Source organism: Eucalyptus grandis, chromosome 1 (assembly GCF_016545825.1).
Source record: "Eucalyptus grandis isolate ANBG69807.140 chromosome 1, ASM1654582v1, whole genome shotgun sequence".
Taxonomy (NCBI): domain Eukaryota; kingdom Viridiplantae; phylum Streptophyta; class Magnoliopsida; order Myrtales; family Myrtaceae; genus Eucalyptus; species Eucalyptus grandis.
The window spans coordinates 16,458,148-16,479,757 of NC_052612.1; the positions used below are offsets into that span (position 1 = coordinate 16,458,148).

Genomic DNA, 21,610 nt, shown 5'->3' on the forward strand with positions numbered 1-21,610 from the left:
TTGAACGCTGCTTTTGTTGTGAGCTTCGGGGCTGCTCATTTGTGTACTTATAGGAACTAGGAAGAGAGAGAGAGAGAGAGACTTAATCCTTAGGTTATAATTGGACTTGGCCGAAGAAAGACCTTGTCGTGCAAGAATCCATGTGCAAAGCTTGCCTGTCATGCCCATTAATGCAAGAAACGAGTACATCTTCGTACTTGAACTGGTCGTGTAAGATTAATTCTACAGCCGGCGCCTCGTGGTTTATTGCTCATACGTGGTCAAAGGACTACCAACTACCTAATCCACATCCTGGATTTGGTAATCTGGGTCCCACAGAAAAGGGCAAATTTTTCTTAAAAATGGAAAAGTTCTTGCTTCTACATGGTCAACCCTCGACTTGAAGAAGAGGTTTTAGATTTTCTAAGAGAATAAGTCCAGTTATCGTAAAAAGTTACTAAACTTTATCTGCCGAAGTGATGTGGATTGTTAATTATATATGAATTTCTTCTTGGGATGGTGATCGTCTATTCTTTTGACGAATCTTAATTTATGTCACATTCATAGCTGAATGCTACTTTATCCTAGAGATCAAATAAGACAAGAACATATCTCGATATCTTATATGCATGTCCAAGATGGTGAATTATGATGGGAATAAACCCGTGACGTCCATTTTCTTGAAGTTCTTGCATCTACACTAATTTTTTTTTTTTTTTAGGTTGGTCAACCACTTACATGTAATCTTAATTTATAGTGTGGCGGGTGGCCAGCATGCCACCGGCGAGCGGCCAGTTAGGCAACGCCACCATTGTTGATGGTAGCTAGTTTAAGATCTTTTATAGAAAAAAAATTAGCAAAAATCTTTACAAAGTATAGATTTTACCCAATGGTATTTATGTCAAATCCGTTTTCTAATGTGTTTTTAAAATATAGTTTACCAAAAACTACTTGCATTTCGGAAAATTTATTTAGTCCAAAGACCTTTGCATTTTTCCAAAAATATTCTTCAAAATTGAAGGGAACACACCTTAAAGAGTCTCTCTCTCCCTCTTCCCAAATCCTATAATTACACAAATGAGCAGTCCATAAGCTCACAACAAAAGCAGCCTAGAAATCACCACCAACTGCGGCAAAGTTACTCATACTCTTAGTGCAATTTCAAGGATTTACAGCCGAACATGGCCTTAGGTAGCCTCAGCCTCTTCCGATCACTTCTCTTCTTGTCCCTCACGGCGTCGGCTCTCTCGACACGCCCCTACAACAACGGCCTTTCGCCCTCAAGCCTCAGCCACCATCAAGCGCGTCATTGAGGCGATGGTGCAGCAAGAGCGACGCATGGGCGCGTCCTTGCTGCGCTTGCACTTCCATGACTGTTTCGTCAATCGAAGACATAAACAGCTAAATTTCACATTAATTTGTTGTTCTAAAAAATAGTGATTACTATTTAGCATTGCACAATACTTGCTAACATTGATGTTTGTTTGGGAGTTTAATAATGCAGGGTTGTGATGCATTGATGCTCTTGGATATGACCCCGACCATCGACAGTGAAATGCTTACGCTTCATAATAACAATTCAGCTAGAGGGTTCAAAGTGATCGGCCAAATTAAGGCGGAGGCCAACGGAGTATGTGGATGTCCGGTGGTATCTTGTGTGGACATCTTGACAATCACTCTCATGACTCTGTTGTTGCGGTACGTCTAGTTTAATGGTGTGTTCAGTTCGATTTCAGGGGAATACTTTTTGGAAAATGTACAGGTTTTCGAAATGCAAGTAGTGTTTAGTAAAGTATATTTTAAACACACATTGGAAAGTAACTTTGACATTAATATTGTTTGGGAAAAACTATATTTTGCAAAGGATTTTTGCTAGTATTTTATTTATAGAAAATCTCAAATTATTTGCCGGCAGAACTCAGTCGCCATTGGGGAGGGCGGTGGCGGCTCACCGGTGGCATGCTGTCTGCACTCCCGCTATTCGCTGGCTCGTAAAAATATATCATCGATTCGAACAATTCAATTATTCCAGCTATACTAGCGGGCTTTTTTACAGGTTTCAAGCTCGCATATCGTCTCGCCTAGCTTCGGACAAAGATCAAGGCTAAGATACAAAATAAAAGTGGAACTTTTAATCTCACCTTGGCATCCTTAGGGAAGAAAATGGTTCCCTCTATAGCCTTCCTTGCAAAGAAGAGGGAATAACGAAGGCCATTGGAGATCCGGTTTCAACATCACCAGGAGCATCTTCCCCCAGTTCATCTTCCGCAGCATGCTCCTAAACTTTGCTATTTCTAGAAAAGAAGAAACTGATGATCCGGACTTGATGGACGGCGCTCCTGTCTAATTGTCAAGCTCCTCCATGAAACTAGTAAACTAATGATAGCATGCAAGGAATGTTGAAAATTATATCTAGAGAAAACACAAACTATTTGTTGTAATCGGAACATCAATGTAAAGAAGATGATAGCAGCTATATAATATTCTTTTTTATGTAAACTTACAAATCTTGGAGAAGAATAAAATAAGATATCACTAAAAAATAACATAAAATTGGAGATGATGTACGGATATCCGAATCTCCTTAAGGCGAGTAGTTCCATGCCTCCCAAGACACAACATCTCAAACCTGTTTGGATTAGCACTATGCATGCAAACAGGACTCAGTCGAACCATTCAATTGAACCGGCACACTCAGAAAAAACAGAAGAATAGAAAAATATATCAAAGTCTTTTTGGAATGGATTCAGAAAAATCAAAATCGAAAGACTGTTATGAATCTCTATGCTCATATCTATTTATAGAGCTTTTTAGTTCATGTACAGACGAGATTCATAAATTAAGTAGACGCATGTATCCACGAGATTACAGACGAGATTCATGAATTAAGTAGATGCATGTATCCACGGGATTCATGAATAAAGAGATACGTGAATCCAAGAGATTCATGAATCCAAAGATACGTGAATTCAAGAGATTTATGAACTCAATAAATACATGAACTAAAAGATATATGAATCTAGGAAATTTATGAATTCAATAGATACATGAACAAAAAAATTTAGGAATTCATGAATCCAAAAGAGATACGTGAATAGAAAAAACATATCTTAATTTATTGGCTTTCGTTAATCCATTAATCATAATTATAATCATAATTACAACAAAGAAAACCCATTAAGCCATGACTGATGGTGACCTTGTAGAAGCCAAATATTCCAACTATGCTGGCTCTCACTAGGGTTGTGCAAAATGGACCACCCGAATTAGTAATCGACTGGACTAGACCGAACCGGCTAATTGGGGCTAGTTCCTAGGAGTGGCGGTCCAGTTCCTAGTTCCTAAAAGTGGAATCTAAGGGGGGAATCGGAATGAACTAATTACGTATATATTTTTATTATTTCTTCACTAAAATTAAAAGAAAACCAGTTTTTTTTTCTTCATAACATATAGAATTAACTAGTGGAAAAAAAAAGCAACTGGTTCTATTAGATAAGAATTGGAACTAGACCAGATATTGTTTGGTAAGTAACTTTGACATAAATATTGTTTGGTAAAAACTACATTTTGCAAAGGATTTTTGCTAGTATTTTATTTATAGAAAATCTCAAATTATTTGCCGGAAGAACTCAGTCGCCATTGGGGAGGGCGGTGGTGGCTCACTGGTGGCATGCTGTCTGCACTCCTGCTATTCGCTAGCTCGTAAAAATATATCATCTGGTTCGAACAATTCAATTATTCCAGCTATACTAGCAGGCTTTTTTCCAGGTTTCAAGCTCGCATATCGTCTTGCCTAGCGTTGGACAAAGATCAAGGCTAAGATACAAAATAAAAGCGGAAGTTCTAATCTCACCTTGGCATCCTTAGGGAAGAAAAGGGTTCCCTCTATAGACTTCCTTGCAAAGAAGAGGGAATAACGAAGGCCATTGGAGATCCGGTTTCAACATCACCAGGAGCATCTTCCCCCACTTCATCCTCCGCAGCATGCTCCTAAACCTTTTTTTTTTTGGTAACCGAGAACTCCACCACGGGCCTCCCGTACCCGGACGGCACCGAAGGGCGGGGCCCCTATATCTCGGGGGAGATTAACACTTTCTATTTTGTAACCAAGGACTCCACCACGGGCCCCGTGCTCGGACAACACCGAAGGGCGGGGCCCCTATATCTCGGGGGAGATTAGCACTTTTTATTTTGTAACCGAGGACTCCACCACGGGCCCCGTGCTCGGACAGCACCGAAGGGCGGGGCCCCTATATCTCGGGAGATTAGCACAGGACCTCAACACCATGGCCCCCCACTTACAATAGTAACAACTGCGTGTTTCGAACTCTCGACCTCGGCGATGAATGAGAGACTCTTAACCAACATAGTTACCTACGGTTGGGTAGCATGCTCCTAAACTTTGTTATTTCTAGAAAAGAAGAAACTGATGATCCGGACTTGATGGACGGCGCTCTTGTCTAATTGTCAAGCACCTCCATGAAACTAGTAAAACTAATGATAGCATGCAAGGAAAACCCATTAAGCCATGACTGATGGTGAGCTTGTAGAAGCCAAATATTCCAACTATGGTGGCTCTCACTAGGGTTGTGCAAAATGGACTGCCCGAATCAGTAATCAACTGGACAAACTGAATCGGCTAACTAGGTCTAGTTCCTAGGAGTGTCGGTCCGGTTCCCAGTTCCTAAAAGTGGAATCTAAGGGCGAACCGGACTGAACTAATTACATATATATTTTTATTATTTCTTCACTAAAATTAAAAGAAAACCAGTTTTTTTTCGTTCATAACATATATAATTAACTAGTGGAAAAAAGAGAAGTGACTAGTTCCATTAGATAAGAATTGGAACTAGACCGGATAGGGAACCGATCACCCCTAGCTCCCATTTGAGCTTTGGAGTATGAGATTCGTGCTTCTTTGTTTTGCATAAGTTGCCTAATTTGGAGTTAAATAACTCTTAACCATTCATGATGTGAGTTATAAAAAGGATTAACTCACCACCCGTGTGTACATGGAACCGATCTAAATTTAGAGTGTCCTTAATTTCAACTCGAGCCATTTTTTCATGGTTTGGCTTAATAGTCACAACCACTCTCCCATGAAAAGTCTGCAATATAAAATCTAGAAACTCTCATTCACACTATAAACCCAACGTGATTGTGCATTCCTTCTTCCAATTGGTAGCATACCACTCTAATAAATGAACACAATCGCATTGACCAAATTGATGCAATAGAAAAGTGCAACGCCTAAGACTAATCAGACCTTACATGACCGATTCAATTTTTGTTAAGTTGAAAAATTAAGTATATGATCTCAGCTTCTTGCATTTGTGGGTATAATTAGCTCATGAGCTTGCACAGGCAATCTTGTATGACAAGATCCCCTTTGGCCAAGTCCGAGGAAACATAAAGTCTCCCCTTTGGCCAAGTCCGAGGAAACATAAAGTCTCTCTCTCTCTCTCTCTCTCCAATTCCTATAAATACAGAAACGAGTAATCCGAAAACTCAACACAACGAGCTCGAAAGCACCATCAATTGAAGCAGAATTACTCATAGTCTCGCTCCAATCCTTGCTGACTCCGAAAGCCAAACATGGCTTTAAATAGCCTCAGCCTCGTCCAAGCACTTCTCTTCTTGTCTCTCACGACCTCGGCTTTCTCGACGCGGCCCTACAAGGAAGGCCTCACGCCATACTTCTACGACTACGTTTGCCCTCAAGCCTTGCCCGCCATCAAACGCGTTGTCGAGGCAGTGGTGCAACAGGAGCGACGCATGGGCGCTTCGTTACTCCGTTTGCACTTCCACGATTGTTTCGTTAACGTACGACACATTCACGATAGTCTTGATTCGCATTGGTTATCTAGCAGCCGGCATAAATTTGCTAACTTGATTCTTGTTTTATCCACGTCATAATGTAGGGTTGCGATGCTTCAATACTTTTGGATCCGACCCCTACCATTGACAGCGAAAAGTTCGCGAACCCGAATAACAATTCGGCTAGAGGGTTCGAAGTGATCGATCAAATTAAGGCGGAGGTCGACAAAGCTTGCGGATACTCACTTGTATCATGTGCCGACATCTTGGCCGTCGCAGCCCGTGACTCGGTAGTTGCGGTATGTCTTATCTTAATGCTACATATGATGCCTTCATTTAAGCAAAACTACAGTGCAGACAAATAGAAGAGAGTCTCCTGCTAATTGAACACGCTAGGCGTAGAATCATATGCACATACATAATCTTTCGATTATCTAAGCAAAGCTGAATTTGAACTTAAAAGGTTGACTGAAATATTTCAGCTGGGAGGGCCTTCATGGGAAGTACAACTTGGAAGGAGGGACTCGACCACGGCGAGCAGGACAACCGCCAACTCCGACATTCCCGCGCCGAACATGGACTTGCCTGCACTGATCAACACGTTCCAAAAGCAAGGTCTCGACACTCGGGACTTGGTCGCGCTGAGCGGTGCTCACACAATCGGGTTCGCTCAATGTGTCAATTTCAGAAACCGCACATACAACGACGACAACGTCGCCACCAGTTTTGCCAGGAGCCTCCGGTCTTTGTGCCCGCGTACTGGAGAGGACGGGAACCTCGCTGGTTTGGATCCTTCGCCGGCTCAATTCGATGCATTGTACTTCCATAATCTGCTGGCGCAGAAGGGGCTTCTTCATTCTGATCAGGCGCTTTACAGTGGTGGGTCAACGGATGAGCTGGTGAAAACTTACAGTGATGATGCGGAGGCCTTTTGGGATTATTTTGCAAAGTCGATGATCAAGATGGGAAACATAAAGCCGTTGATCGGAAACCAGGGCCAGATTCGCTCAAATTGCCGAAGGTTGAACTGAAGTGGCAGTTTGTTCTTCGTTTCTTTCCGACGTATGCTTCAATAATCTTGTTAATAAATATTCTTGAAATTGTTCTCTGACCAATCATTGAAAGCTCTAATAATAATAAAGGCCTTCAACTCATTCAAACATCTCTGGAATACACTCTGATCCAATCATCGATCCGTTCCATTTTATAAAGCGTTCGAAGGACTCTTGCTCGTAAAATTCTAGGTTACCAATGTTCACAGGTCATCAGCCATACGTGATGACGAAAACAACAGTATTGCATAACGTCAAAAGAGAAGCGCATAGAAAGTAGACAAGCATTCTAATTTAATTGAAGCGAGTTTTTTTTCTTGGGTCGGAAAGAGCATGGGGAAGAAATAGAGGGCGAGGCCCCGCTCAGCCCCCATGTCCATCAATACCTTTACTAAAATAGGATATATTAATTGCTTCACATATGAGATTTCTTCTCATCCAACACCCTCACATGAGCAACTTAACAAATCTTTAGCTCACGTGTGAGCCTCCTACTTTTGGCCTGCTCTCTCTGAATCCAAATATCCTTGTGCACCAACAATATCTTGTTATGATGCAAATGTAAGCAAGTTTTTTTTAGAGAAGCCCCATATTGGAGAATTGATGTGGTATAGAACAGTTAAAATATCCTAATGGATTGGTTTAAGTTTTTAAGTAAAGGTGTGCCCAACTTGATGTGTTGATGGGCTCGGACTTGAGCTCTCTCTTGGCGATCTCCCGAGGTGAAAGTATTGGACTTTTGCAGTGCGCTCCCAGCAAATGGTATCAGAGCCGATAGTTGCAATGTTTAGGTAGGTGGGCATTGTGATGTAGCAACGTGGCCTATAAGTTAATGTTGAAGGATACCCGAATCAAGAGGGAGTCGGCCTAACATTGAGCTCACACATAATGGGGAGATTGTTAGGATGCACGTTAAAATAAGTTGTCTTAGAGAAGTTTCATATCGAAGAATTAATATAATGTGGAGCAGTTAATATATCTCAATTGGCTCATAACTTATTAGCCTAAGTTTTTGTGTAAAGGTGTGTCCAACTAGACATGTTGACGAGCTTGGATTTGGGTTCCCTTTTGATGAACTATCTAGGTAAAGATACCGGACTTCTACCATATGCTCCCAATATATCTCAACTTGAATATCCACCTTGGCCGAGGAGCAACATATGCTCTTCATAGTTTACCTCAATTATCTTAGCATAGCCGAGTTTCGTGAGAAGTTAGGAGACATGATTTGCCACCTAATTTTTTTTTTTTTTTTTTTTTTTTTTGGGAGGGGGTTTACATATGAGGTTCATTCCTCAAGATAGTGGTTAATTGCCAATTCACACATGTTGGGCCTAGCCCATTCAACCCAATAACTCTAATACCAATGGTTCGGTAGTGGATATCACTAAGAGTAAGTTTAAGTCCGAGTTCGTCAACATATTCAATTTGACTCACTTTTATTTAAATTTAAACAATGAATTATAGGTCAATTAATTTTCTTTCACGTCACACCAATTTGCCCATATGATATTTTCTTGCCTAGTGGTCTCATACGTGTACCTCACCAGTATAGTAAGTAACGTATTTTTTATTTATTTATCAAGAAATACAGATTAAGACTTGACAAGTCAACTATATATATTGCTATTTAAACCATTGAATTGTTCAATGATATAGGCTCGGCTCTGGTTAAGTACATAAAAAGGAGAATAGTCGCGTCCATGAATTTATTGCTACGACGGAGTCAAAATTTAACCCTTAATCACCGGGCACAACTTGTAGAATAAATTAGGCGAGCTGCTAGCTTCCCATTGGTCTAGACTTATGAAAACATGCGATAATTTTTTAATTCGTTACTGCAAATTGAACCAATCAAGGTTGAGCAATCATGCAAATCCACACTAATTCAGATTTATTCCGTACACGAATTTCATCAGCGCATACCAGATACATTAAATCGGTTTATCAACCGATAAACATTTGTCAAAAAAGAAATATCGTTAAAAGGAAAATTTTAGTGAAGATGCAAAAATAATCTATGTACATGGACTTAAAGAAAATGGATGTGAAGGATTTATTCCCGTCATAATTCATAATCTTTGCCACATGTCTAAGATCTCGAAAGATGTCCTCGTCTTATTTGATCTTTAGCATATGGTATCATTCACCTATGCAGATAACATAAATTAAGACTCATCAAGAGAATGGACTATCACCATCCCAAGAAAAAAATTATATATAATTAACAATCCACATCATTTTGGCAGATAAAAAATTTATTAACTCTTTAGCATAACTGGAATTATTCTCTAAGAAAACCTAAAATCACATCTTCAAGTCCGGGGTTGACCAAGTAGAATCAAGAACTTTTCCATTTTAATAAATATTTTGCCCTTTCGGTGGGACCAGAGCGCCAAATCCAGCATATGGATTAGGTAGTCGTTTGACCACGTATAAGCAATAACCCACGACCAGGAGGCATGGGCGGCAGAATCGATCTTACACGACCAGTTCAATTCATTCGAAGCTAAGAATGCATAATGTTCTCGTTTCTTGTCATAATGGGCATAATACGTAAGCTTTGCACACGGATTCTTGTATGACAAGATCTCTCTTCGGCCAAGTCCAACCATAAACTGAGGATTAAGTCTCTCTCTCTGGCAGGCAACCCCCCACCCCCAAAAAATATCCTATAAGTACACAAATGAGCAGTCAATAAGCTCACAACAAAAGCAGCCTGGAAATCACTATCAATTCCTGCTTAGTAGCTCATAATCTTAGAGCAATTTGAAGGATTCACAGCCGAACATGGCCTTAGGTAGCCTCAGCCTCTTTCGAGCACTTCTCTTCTTGTCCCTCACGGCCTCGGCTCTCTCGACGCGCCCCTACAAGAATGGTCTCTCGCCAGACTTCTACGACTATGTCTGCCCTCAAGCCTTGCCCACCATCAAGCGTGTCGTCGAGGCAGCGGTGCAGCAAGAAAGACGCATGGGCGCTTCCTTGCTGCGCTTGCACTTCCACGATTGTTTTGTCAATGTAAGACATATACTGCTAAATTTCACGTTAACTTGTTGTTCTCAAAAATAGTGATTACTATTTAGCAGTGCACAATATTTGCTGAACATTATGTATGTTTGGGCGTTGAATGATGCAGGGTTGTGATAGGTCGATACTTTTGGATCCAACCCCAACCATTGACAGCGAAAAGCTTGCGTTTCCTAATAACAATTCAGCTAGAGGATTCGAAGTGATCGACCAAATTAAGGCAGAGGTTGACAGAGTATGCGGACGTCCGGTGGTATCTTGTGCGGACATTTTGGCTGTCACTGCTCGTGACTCCGTTGTTGAGGTACGTCTAGTTTTACTACGTCCAATGATGATTAATTAGCAAATCTGAATTTAGACTCATCATAAGCTTAGTTGGCTTTTTTGTGCCTTAAGACATTGCCAATCTGAACTAGGCGCTATACTTCATTCAATTTCAGTTAGGGGGGCCTTCGTGGAAAGTACGACTTGGACGAAGAGACTCGATGACGGCGAGCAGGACAACGGCAAACAGCGACATTCCTGCGCCAAACATGGACTTACCTGCCTTAATTAACAATTTCAAGAGACAAGGTCTTAAGGTCAAGGACTTGGTTGCACTAAGCGGTGCTCACACGATTGGCTTCGCACAGTGCCGTGTTTTCAGGGACAGGATATACAATGACAGCAACATCAACCACGCTTTTGCGAAGAACCTCCAGTCCTCCTGCCCACGCACGGGAAGCGACACAAACCTTGCAAGTTTAGATCCATCGCCGGCGCGTTTTGACACGTTGTACTACAATAACCTGTTGACCCAGAAGGGCCTTCTTCACTCTGATCAGGCACTTTCAACTGATGAATCCACACTTGAGCTAGTGAAGAGTTATAGCTACGATTATGATGCATTCTGGAAGGATTTCGCTAAATCGATGGTCAGAATGGGAAACATCAAGCCGTTGATCGGCAACCAAGGTCAAATCCGCTCAAACTGCCGGAGAGTGAATTGAATTCAGAATAGTTTGAAGCCACTGATTTCATTAAATAACGCCGAGTTGTCATCATTTTTTATTTTTTATTTTTACTTGTTGGTCGAAAGTGTACCATTGTATTCTTTGCTGTCATTAGTTCATTCTTCAGAAGAACATTTTCCTGAGAATGTACCTTTTTGCTCAGTAAAAAAGTTGTAAGTGTAAATTGGAGTTTATCCTTAGAACCAAGTTTATTTCTCTTCTGGAAAAAGTACTCTTCATTTGCTTATTTAACGTATCTTAATAATGTCTAATACGCAGAGCGAGTGAAATGCTAGCTGATGTACATACCGAACATATGCAAACTGATGCAGCGAAAGAAGAATATATGCAAGTCTACAAGCAAACGATAGGGCAATCTCAACCATGAAGCAACTACGTTTCCCTTAGATGCTATTGAGAACCATTTATCGCGATACACTCATTATCGGGAAACAGTAGTATTACACTCAAGAACTGTGACAGGATCCCGAATGATTCATGCTATTTTGGATGTTTTAAACAATTTCGATCGAAGTAAGGCTCGTTGGGGACGGTCCAAACCACTTATTAATATTTTCTTGCAGGTTTATCATCAACTGTCCATATGACATAACACTAACTATCATCGGCCCACGGCATTGTGACAAGCAGTGACGTATGTTGGATATAATGTATTGGAGGAAAGATACGTAACACTACTTGTTGTAACTCAAAAATTAATAATTCTTAAAAAGGGATAACAACTATAATAATAACAAAGTCAATGAGTAAACATATTGAATGAATTTTCTCAACAAGTCCATCAATGTAAACCAAATATGGACTAGCAAAATGGCTATAAAATTGTAACAAAATTAAACAGGAGGTGAGGTTTGGTTAACCAAATTTCTTTAGGCGATTAATTCCTACAAATGATGTTAATTAGTAATCTCAATTTTACGTGAGCTGATTATGTTCTTATTAAATTGACGTTGTCTTCCGTGAAAATTGCAGTCTCATTGTCACTGAGGTAAAGAAAGGTAATCTACTTTATTCCAAATTAAATTATACATGTGCATAGGACTATCCAGACACGTTAAGCAAGCAAGTAAAATGGCTTTTCACCTAAAAAACATATAATAAAGAGCGATGTGCTCTATGTCCTGTGGAATTGTATGAAGGCGGTGGGATTCCCATTTTAGGGAATAACTATCGCTTCCGCTCCATTTTTTAGGCTAAATATCCTAAGATATCGTGTCCGTTTGTACTTTTTTCTTGGGGAAAAAAAATCATCCATATAAAACTTATTTAGGAGACTCCAAAATTAAATTTTCCGTGCTAAATACTTTTCAAATATCATGGTATTACGTGTAGACCTGATCAATGGACAATCTTATACCAACCTAAAAATCATTGTCCAAGCCGACTTATGATTAAAATTTTCTCTTTGAAACGATGGCCTGAACATCCACCGAAAATGTGCTTCAGGCCTTTCTGGTATGGATGTCTAATGTGTGACGAAGTTCCTGATCGGATCTAGTTAGGAGTGTTGGTAAAGTTTAGAAGCGGAACAAATATAGCCTGCTTTGTAGAGGTGGCAATGTGCGGTCGAGATCACGACACCCGACCATACAAGAATGGCTCTTCGAGGTGGGAACTGATACGACATTAATCTAAGAAATTGAAAAATCATTAATATTGAAAAACAAAAGATCGAGGGTTTTGATAAACTTTAAATAGTCAAGCACAAAATTCAAGAGTTTCTCAGAATATCTGGTCTTTTATCTTTAAGCCTTACTTATTGATTTAATGAGAACGGATATATTGCAAGCACTTCGCTTCTAGATAGCAATTACACAAGCAAAAGCTTTGAATCAATCCTAACTTTAGTTATGATATTAGTAGCTGTGAAATACTGTGGAAATTGATGATCTCGCAGTTCAAGTCTAATGCAGGAAGAAAAAATCACAAGAGAATATACGATGAACGATATTGACGCTAGAATTTTACATGGTTGGGTGTGAGTGGCAATACCTACTCAACTAGGAGAGTTAGTCACAAAAGGTCCCCAATGAATTCAAAGATAAAAAGTTTACAATTGCTTAATCAATAAAGTGTTTTCAGCCCTACACCACACCCAAGGCAAAATCCACAAGTGTGATATCACAATTTCTCACCAAAAACTCACTTAAAAAGTTTACAAAGAGAGCCCAATACTTAGTTGGGAGTAGTAGAAACATGGGAAGATCACTACTAGGGAGCCTAAGTCCAACTCATCAACATATTTAGTAAAACCCATATTCCCTCATAAGCTTAAGCTAATTAGTTATAGACTGTAAATATATCTAGTTGGACACACTTTTGCCAAAAAAATAATAATAATAAGCTAATAAATTATAAGCCATTATGTGTGAGCTCGGTGTTAAGTTTGTTTTCCCTTAATCCAAGTATCTTTATACACCAAGATGTCACAACTTGAATCTTCAATGTGGGAAGATTACTTAGAGGGAGCCTAAGCCCTAACTCATCAATATATTTAGGAGGACCCATATTTACTCATAAGCTCAAGCTAATTAGTTATAGGATGTAAACATATCCAGTTGAATCCATTTTCACTAAAAAAACTTAAGCTAATAAGTTATAACTCATTACGTGTGAACTCAATGTTAGGTCTATTCCTCCTTAATCTAAGTGTCCTTCTACACCAGGATGTCTCAACTAAAATCTCCAACGTCCACCTTTATTCTTGGTCTTTTTCTCTAAATCCAACTGTAATGGCTATGAGTGAGACTGCGTTACTATACCACAATGCCCACTTTCACTTTTTGGTCTCTTCCATCAAATTGAACCACGAAAGATTGACTAGAACTGCATTGGTCATGAGAATCTTTTCTTGAGATATCCAACAAATAGTAATACACATTGGGAGGGAACCACCAATTAATCATCAATCTGATACAATTTATTGGGAGGGCACGACACAAGTCTAATACTTATATGTGGGGAGATGACCATGAGGGAGCTCAAGTTCAAGCTTGTCAATATATTCAATTAGACTCACCTTTACTTCAAAGTTTAAGTTAATGAGTTATAGACAAACTAGAATATATTAACTATTTCACACCACACCAATTTTTGATGTGGGAGTTTTTCTAACACAATTTTAAACATGCATCTTAACAATTTTTTCCTCACATGTGAGCTTAGAAATATGTTTGCTCTCCCTTAATTCAAGTATCTTTTAGTATCAACATGTCTTAACTTGAATCACCAACGCTCACCTTCATTTCTTATCTCTTTCTCCATACTAAACCATGGGTTGTCATTAAGACTGTGTTGCTATACTACAATGCCCCACTTGCACTTCGCGTTTTTTCCTCTAGACCAAACCAATCATATTGATCACAAGATTCCTTTTTGTTTTTGAAATATTCAGCAAATAACAATACACATTGGATGTGCGCCACCAATTAATCATCCACTTTGATACACTTGTTAGGAGTGTTCAACAGAAACTTAATAAGTATATGTAAGGAGATTACCAAGAGAAAGCCCAAATCCAAACTTGTCAATATATCAAATTGGACCCATTTATAAATTAATGAGTTATGGGCCAATTAAGATGTATTTAACTACTTTACACCACACTAATTTTCGGATGTGGGGATTTTTCTAACGCAATTCACACATGCATCTCAACTCTACTTAGATTTGCTCTAGTATGTAATGACTTAATAGAATTCCATTTCTACATGTTCTTATGTATCTTGTCAACTCAGACAAGAGAATCAGCTCAAAGTAGGAATCTAACTCCTATTAGGAAAATTATTCAATAATTTCTCACTTGTTGAGACTTCAAATTACAAGTCTTTTTTGGATATGGAATTTTTATTTGCGTCAGGTTGGCTTTGCGGGTTTAAGGTCGTGATATATTCTCAAACGCAATGAAGAGTTAAACTCCTTTATCATATTAATTTGCTCGTTCCCTTTCCTGGTCTAAAAGGACCTTCGATCACTACAATTGGGCTGGTAAAAGAGAAGATCTTGAAAATCAAGAATGTGTTATTAATATTTTAGGCATGCTTACAACCATTGAGCTTAAAGCTTCAGTACTTGGTCAAAGAAAATTAAGAATGTTTCTCAACTCAATTAATAAACAACACATCGGAAAGAATCGAAGAACCAGAGCAAACCAATACCCTAAAAAAACAATTAGGACTGTACGAGTCGAACGAACAGCCACTTCAGTTCACCTTCCGGCAATTCAAGCGAATCTGGCCCTGGTTTCCAATCAACGGCTTTATGTTTCCCATCTTGATCATCGACTTCGCAAAATCATCCCAAAAGGCCTCCGCATCATCGCTGTAAGTTTTCACAAGCTCATCCGTTGACCCACCACTGTAAAGCGCCTGATCAGAGTGAAGAAGCCCCTTTTGCGCCAACAGATTGTGGAAGTACAATGCGTCGAATTGAGCCGGCGAAGGATCCAAACCAGCGAGGTTGCTATCCTCTCCAGTACGCGGGCACAAGGACCGGAGGCTCCCAGCGAAATCGGCGGCGATGTTGGCATCGTTGTATGTGCGGTTCCTGAAAACGCGACATTGCGCGAACCCAATTGTGTGTGCACCGCTCAGTGCGACCAAGTCCCGTGTGTCGAGACCCTGCTTTTGGAACGTGCTGATCAGTGAAGGCAAGTCCATGTTTGGCGCGGGAATGTCGGTGTTGGCCGTTGTCCTACTCGCCCTGGTCGAGTCCCTCCTTCCAAGTTGTACTTCCCATGAAGGTCCTCCAAGCTGAAATATGAACGTCAACCTTTTATATTCACATCGAACTTTGCTCATTTATGTGCAATGTTATGCATGGGTATCTGTGGCTATACAGTGTTTTCAATTAGCTGAAGACTCTTTTACTTGTCTACGCTTGGTATAATGACCCACAATATAGGTGAGGTTAAGATTAGATGTACCGCAACAACAGAGTCACGAGCTGCGATGGCCAAGATGTCTGCGCAAGATACGAGTGAGTATCCACAAGCTTTGTCCACCTCTGCTTTAATTTGGTCGATCACTTCAAATCCTCTAGCTGAATTGTTATTTGGAAACGCGAGCTTTTCGCTGTCAATGGTAGGGGATGGATCCAAAAGTATTGAAGCATCGCAACCCTACATTATTGCATAAATAGAAACAGATCAAATTAGGACATGTGAGAGCCCCGCTAAATAACCAGTGCGAACTTAAGATTATTGTGGACATGTCGTACATTAACAAAACAATCGTGGAAGTGCAAACGCAGTAAGGAAGCGCCCATGCGTCGCTCCTGCTGCACTGCTGCCTCCACGATGCGTTGGACGGCAGGCAAAGCTTGAGGACAAGCGTAGTCGTAGAAGTGCGGCGTGAGGCCTTCCTTGTAAGGGCGCGTCGAGAAAGCCGACGTCGCTAGGAACAATAAGAGCAGTGCTCGGAAGAAGTTGAGGCTACTAAAAGCCATGTTTGGCTTTCGGAGTTAGCAAGGATTTGGAGCAAGACTGGGAGTAATTCTGCTTCAATCGATGGTGCTTTCGAGATTGCTTTGTTGGGGTTTCGGATTTCTCGTTTCTGTATTTATAGGAATTGGGGGGCGAGAGAGAGAGAGAGAGAGAGAGAGAGAGAGAGAGAGAGAGAGTTTTTATGTTTCCTTGGACTTGGCCAAAAGAGATATTGTCATACAAGAATCCGTGTGCGAGCTCACGAGTTAACCATTCCCAACAACGCAAGAAACGAGAACTATACTTCATTGAATCGGTCATGTAAGGTTTAATTAGTCGTAGGCATTGGAGTTTATTATTGCATCAATTTGGTCAATGTACTTATATTCATTTGTTAGCTTGGTGTCCTACCAAATGGGAGAAAGAATGCACAGTCATGTTGGATTTATACTGTGAATAAGAGTTTCTAGTTTTTATATTGCTGACTTTTGTTGAGAGAGTGGCTGTGAAGCCAAACCACGAACGAATGGCTCCAGCTGAAGTGAAAATGTTGCAATTTCAGGTCGGTTCCACGTACATATGTGGCCCAACTATTTTGTGGGTTTTACTATTTATAATCTAGATACACGTGTGGAGTCTAGTTACTTGAAAGCCCATGAAATACTCTAAGTCTCATGAGCTAGGTACATTTAAAACTTTGGCTCGTGCATGTCGTCTTAGACTAAAGTAGTTTGCACATAATTTGTGGTATTTGAACTAAAAATTGCTAGATCTGAAGCCAGAAATTCCCTTATGCTCCAACCAATTACCATAATCATGTGAGTGCACATAGTTCATCTTGGCAAGCTCAATTTTACGTAAGTTAAAGAAAGTTTGATTTTGTTCTTATTAATTAACGTTATCTTCCATGAAAATTGTAGTATGATAATTACTAAGATAAAAAAATTAATTGTCTTAATTCAATTCTAAATCACATTATACTTGTAAGTAGTGATATTGCTAGTATAAACACCTAGAGGGGGGTGAATAGGCGCACAAACAATTTATCGATATACGGAAGCAATTCTTAACAAATTGAAATACGATCAAGGTAGAAAGAGAGAAATTGGAACACAGGATTTATAGTGGTTCAGCTTTTCCAAGCCTACGTCCACTCTTCCGCACTGACAGCCCACCGGCTGGATTTCACTATGATCAAAAGAGTAGTTACAGCACAGCTTTGCCTTGATTCCACAGTGTAGATGTACTACCACACCTCCTCAAGGTCTCTCACAAATATAGACTCTCTTTTGTATACAAGTATTCGCTCAAAGGATTTATCTAAACAAATAGGAGCTTCAGACTTTGGAATTCTTCTATCGCGCACACCTTGAACAACTAAGGACGTCTTCCTTATATACTCCTTTATGCCATCATACCCGTTGGCACTTACCAAAGGAATTCCTCCAATCTACCCGTTGGACGGAATTAATTAGGAAGATCGTTCGAGCTATTAAAGGAACGTGTTGATAGCCCATCAATCTGTTCGCCCATACAATCGGGATCTTGGTTTCCATAAGTAGAACCTTCCAATAATATTTAGACAATCATCGAATCTTCAGTCATTGAATCAAACTTGATCAATCAAAAGATTCGATACGTCTTCTCCAGCCACGAGATCTTCTCCGATGATAAGGTTAAATCCCGAACAAAACATCCAGTTCGGGATAACCTTTCTTCAACGGATCGTAGATCACAATGAGGATAGACTTTGAGTCTTGAGTCTGGCTATCCGAAGTCTTCGGACTTTAACTAACGAGAGTCTGCGGACCTTCGAGACTAGACTGATGGAAACGTTTTGTCAACTTCAAAACTCTTCACGAGGATTTCTCCAACAATCTCCCCTTTTTTGATGGTGACAAAACCTTCCTGCAGATTTGGATAACTTTGACCTGCAAAACATTTCTCAAACACATATGCATATCTTATGGAAGTAAATGGCTAATAGAATAACACTAGAATCTGCAACCACAGAAAATAGGTTAGTCCAGTATATGATTAAGCCATTCATAAGATATCAATATTGATTAATAAAAGCAGTAAAGTCAAGTCCAAGTCTAGGCAGTTCTTATCCAGACACAAAACAAACAAAACAAAGTCAAAGTCTGTCAAAAACAGACAGTTAAACACAATCCAACAAACAGTTAAAAAATGATTGAAAGTTTTTGATCAAATCATGCATCTCTCCCCCTTTTTGTCATCATTTAAAAAGGATGAGATGAAATCAAGATTGCTTGGGAACGCGGACAAGCTGGAAATCTTCCATAGACGAACAATGCCTTCCGGCCTTTTAAAGTCTTCCTTCAGGTGTACAACCTCCTCACTCTTGGCATTGGCCTGATTCGAATAGAGAGGGCTTGCATCTTTTCATTCAATGAACGGGAAGAAGCTTGACCTTCATTCTTCAAGCTTTGAACTTCGCATCCCAAGGCATAAATCTGACCTTTCATCTCCAAGAGAATATCCATGATTCTGCGAAAATCTGCTCCATTATTAGTCTGAGTACTTGCTTCGGCTCGATCTGGAGTATAAGCAGACGATGGTGGATCAGCATAATCTCGCAGGTTTGGCGATGAAGCTTCATGACCTTCCTCTGGAAATTGAGATGCATAAACATCTTACCGGGTCCGCGGGCGAGCGACCCGACTCCTTCACTTGCATCCGGATGTGAAGACGTCACTCCTTTCTCCTGATCTCCCCCTGTTTCCATGCCTACAGGTGGAGAAGAGATTTCCTCAGGTTCTCCTTCTTCTCTTCTTTCTTTTTCAGGTCTTTCTTTCTCTGCTTCTTGCTCTGCTTCTCTTTCTTCTTCTTCCTTCTCCTCTACTTCTCTTTCGTTCTCTTCCTTCTCCTCTGCTTCTTTTGTCTTTTGTTCCGATTCTTTCTGTGGAACAGGACGACTTAAGTTCTTCAAAGCCATTGCGAGATGGTGATGTCATCGTCATCATCTTCATCCTCAACGAGGAGAGCTCTTCTTTTCTTTGATGGAGCAACCATGGGCTCCTTCCTTTTCTCTTAGCGGCGAAGAGAGTTGATGAGATTTGGCGAGTCTTCTCCTTGAATTTCTCCAATTCCTTGCTCAGTTCCTTCGACGCATTTTGGTCACCATTTTCAGTCCTACCACCATATGATCGCATGGTCGAACACAAAAGATTTGCGGAGGCTGAATATTCGATGTCGAATAACTTCGTAACAAGGCTTGGGTAAGGGAGTTGACCTCTTTCCTTCATCACTTTGCTCTATACATGTGAAACATAACGGTATGAGGGAGAGAGACTTCCTTCCACGAGGATGGCATACATCAACTTTGCCTCGAGCTTGAAACATCGGTTTTGGAAGTTGATTTCGGCCGAAGGCAATTAATCACGCTTGTGAAGCAAGATGTTGAATGCATTCATCCTTGAGTAGGTGATCTTCTCATCCGTTCTCCTGTCCTTCACCAGTTCAAGTGTGGCCCGAGCAATAGAAACTTTGATTGGTTGATATCTGCCTCTCTCAACTTCTAACACGTCCGCCAAAAGATATTCATATCCACAACATAATCTTGTTCTTTAACACGAAGGAGAATCTATTCGCATCTAGAAAGCTAAGATTCGAATAGAAATATGCAGTCAATTCAGCATAAGCCTCTGTTGAGTCAGAGCAGAACTTTTCAAGTTGTAGAATACTGAACTTTTCCCTCAAGTTCACTTTCACAGCATCCAGAAAATCAAAGTCCACACTCCTAGGGTTTATTACCCCACGCTTCAGCAATTTCGTGTACAGATCTTTTTGTTCCTTTGATCTGAACAAATCTCCCATTTTTCCTTGAATTTCAGCCGCAATACCCATTTTCGGTTGAAATAGACTGAACAGATTGTCATCGTCATTCCCATCTACAGGATTTGGCCCTCGATCCACGAGGATCACTTGGGATATTCGCAAGGGTTTCCTCGCCACCCCTTTACGAGCGATTCCCAAACTTTCCATTTTTCGCAGAAAGATATACTCGTTCCTATATCCTTTTCTTTAACAAAATCAGCAACATAGTTCAAAGGAGTACGAATTCCTTTTAAAGCACGATATAGCTTGTAAATAAAAGCGGGCTTTTGAACTCTTACGGGTCTCCCGCATCCTCGATGATTTCTTCCCGATGCTGATCAACAACGCCTTGAGGACTAGATGGTGGAGAATGACGCTGCCGAGAATGTTGTGGGCTCGGTTGCTTGATCCGAGTAACTTCATCTTGATAAGATCGAAGTGCGTAGGCCCCTCACTCATTCTCTGTGGTCCCCTGCTTGCAATTCTTAAGGACTTTTGCGAAGAAGACATCTTTCTCAGTGATTGGAAGATTCCTTTGCTTGACTTTCCCAGAAAAGATGACAACTTTTTGAAGATTGATTGAAGAAGACAAACGGGAATGGAGGATCGATGCTTTCTAGGGTTTTTGAGAGGAAAGTGAGTAGAAAAGCGAAGAGAAATCGACAGTGCTCGTTCGGTTAAAAAGAAGGATAAACGAACCGTCACAAAGGAAATAAAAATATGCCTTTTCAAAATAACTGTTTTTATCCGCAAAAATAGCTATTTCAAAAATAACTTCCCTTTTGAAAATGAATCGATGCAATATTTACGTCAATTAAATATAGCAACAATTTAAACAAGTCTTATGATCGTACCTTTTCAAGATAAGATTAGAGAGAGAAAGACTTACAGTCTGAAGGTCGAGCCAAGACTGTAAATAAAGTCTTGTAATCCTGAGTCTGAAAGTCTTTAGACTTTGATATCCTCATACCTCAAAATGTTGAGTCTAGACCGTATAGACTCAAATTGATTTTTCTCCAAAGGCTTCGTGAGTATATCAGCCAGTGATTCTTTGAGTCAACAAATTGAATTGAAACATCTCCATTTTGAACATGATCTCTAATAAAGTGATGTCGAATTTCTATATGCTTCGCTCTTGAGTGGATAATTGGATTTTTGGTGAGGTTGATGGCGCTGGTGTTGTCGCAATTAATCTCCGTGCATGAGTCTTCGATTTCAAAATCTCTTAGCTGTTGTTTTATCCATAGAATTTGCGAACAGCAGCTTCCAAGAGCTACATACTCTGCTTCTGTTGTTGAAAGAGACACAGTACTTTGTTTCCTTGAAAACCAAGACACTGTTCTGCTTCCAAGCAACTGGCAAGTTCCTGAAGTGCTCTTTCTATCAACTCTGCAACCGGCTAGATCTGCGTCTGAATATCCCAGAAGTTTAAAGTCTCCCTTCTTAGGATACCAAAGACC

The 21,610-nt window shown here is 40.2% G+C and overlaps 3 protein-coding genes across 3 annotated transcripts; 2 read left to right on the plus strand and 1 right to left on the minus strand.

The window, feature by feature from the left end:
- Positions 1 to 5,574: 5,574 nt before the first annotated feature.
- On the plus strand, positions 5,575 to 6,902 carry LOC104430865 (peroxidase P7-like). Its single transcript, XM_010043609.3, has 3 exons — positions 5,575 to 5,802; positions 5,901 to 6,095; positions 6,279 to 6,902. Exons 1-3 carry the CDS (start codon positions 5,575 to 5,577, stop codon positions 6,825 to 6,827), a joined length of 972 nt encoding a protein of 323 aa, XP_010041911.2. The 3' UTR covers positions 6,828 to 6,902.
- A 2,689-nt stretch (positions 6,903 to 9,591) lies between these two features.
- Positions 9,592 to 10,960, plus strand: LOC104453566 (peroxidase 70-like). The gene is made up of 3 exons (XM_010068170.3): positions 9,592 to 9,866; positions 9,985 to 10,179; positions 10,316 to 10,960. The coding sequence occupies exons 1-3, from the start codon at positions 9,639 to 9,641 to the stop codon at positions 10,862 to 10,864; spliced, it is 972 nt and encodes a 323-aa protein (XP_010066472.1). The 5' UTR covers positions 9,592 to 9,638; the 3' UTR covers positions 10,865 to 10,960.
- Positions 10,961 to 14,890: 3,930 nt separating this feature from the next.
- Positions 14,891 to 16,400, minus strand: LOC104430768 (peroxidase P7-like). Its single transcript, XM_010043523.3, has 3 exons — positions 16,106 to 16,400; positions 15,813 to 16,007; positions 14,891 to 15,639 (listed from the first exon to the last, which is right to left on the minus strand). Exons 1-3 carry the CDS (start codon positions 16,331 to 16,333, stop codon positions 15,091 to 15,093), a joined length of 972 nt encoding a protein of 323 aa, XP_010041825.1. The 5' UTR covers positions 16,334 to 16,400; the 3' UTR covers positions 14,891 to 15,090.
- Positions 16,401 to 21,610: the final 5,210 nt, after the last annotated feature.

Excerpts from the sequence above, each read along its gene's own strand:
- LOC104453566 (XM_010068170.3), top strand. The coding sequence starts at position 9,639 with ATGGCCTTAGGTAGCCTCAGCCTCTTTCGAGCACTTCTCTTCTTGTCC. Across the intron at positions 9,867-9,984 it reads TCCACGATTGTTTTGTCAAT|GGTTGTGATAGGTCGATACT; the intron begins GTAAGACATATA and ends TGAATGATGCAG. Across the intron at positions 10,180-10,315 it reads CTCGTGACTCCGTTGTTGAG|TTAGGGGGGCCTTCGTGGAA; the intron begins GTACGTCTAGTT and ends ATTCAATTTCAG.
- LOC104430768 (XM_010043523.3), bottom strand. The coding sequence starts at position 16,333 with ATGGCTTTTAGTAGCCTCAACTTCTTCCGAGCACTGCTCTTATTGTTC. Across the intron at positions 16,008-16,105 it reads TCCACGATTGTTTTGTTAAT|GGTTGCGATGCTTCAATACT; the intron begins GTACGACATGTC and ends GCAATAATGTAG. Across the intron at positions 15,640-15,812 it reads CTCGTGACTCTGTTGTTGCG|CTTGGAGGACCTTCATGGGA; the intron begins GTACATCTAATC and ends TTCATATTTCAG.
- LOC104430865 (XM_010043609.3), top strand. The coding sequence starts at position 5,575 with ATGGCTTTAAATAGCCTCAGCCTCGTCCAAGCACTTCTCTTCTTGTCT. Across the intron at positions 5,803-5,900 it reads TCCACGATTGTTTCGTTAAC|GGTTGCGATGCTTCAATACT; the intron begins GTACGACACATT and ends GTCATAATGTAG. Across the intron at positions 6,096-6,278 it reads CCCGTGACTCGGTAGTTGCG|CTGGGAGGGCCTTCATGGGA; the intron begins GTATGTCTTATC and ends GAAATATTTCAG.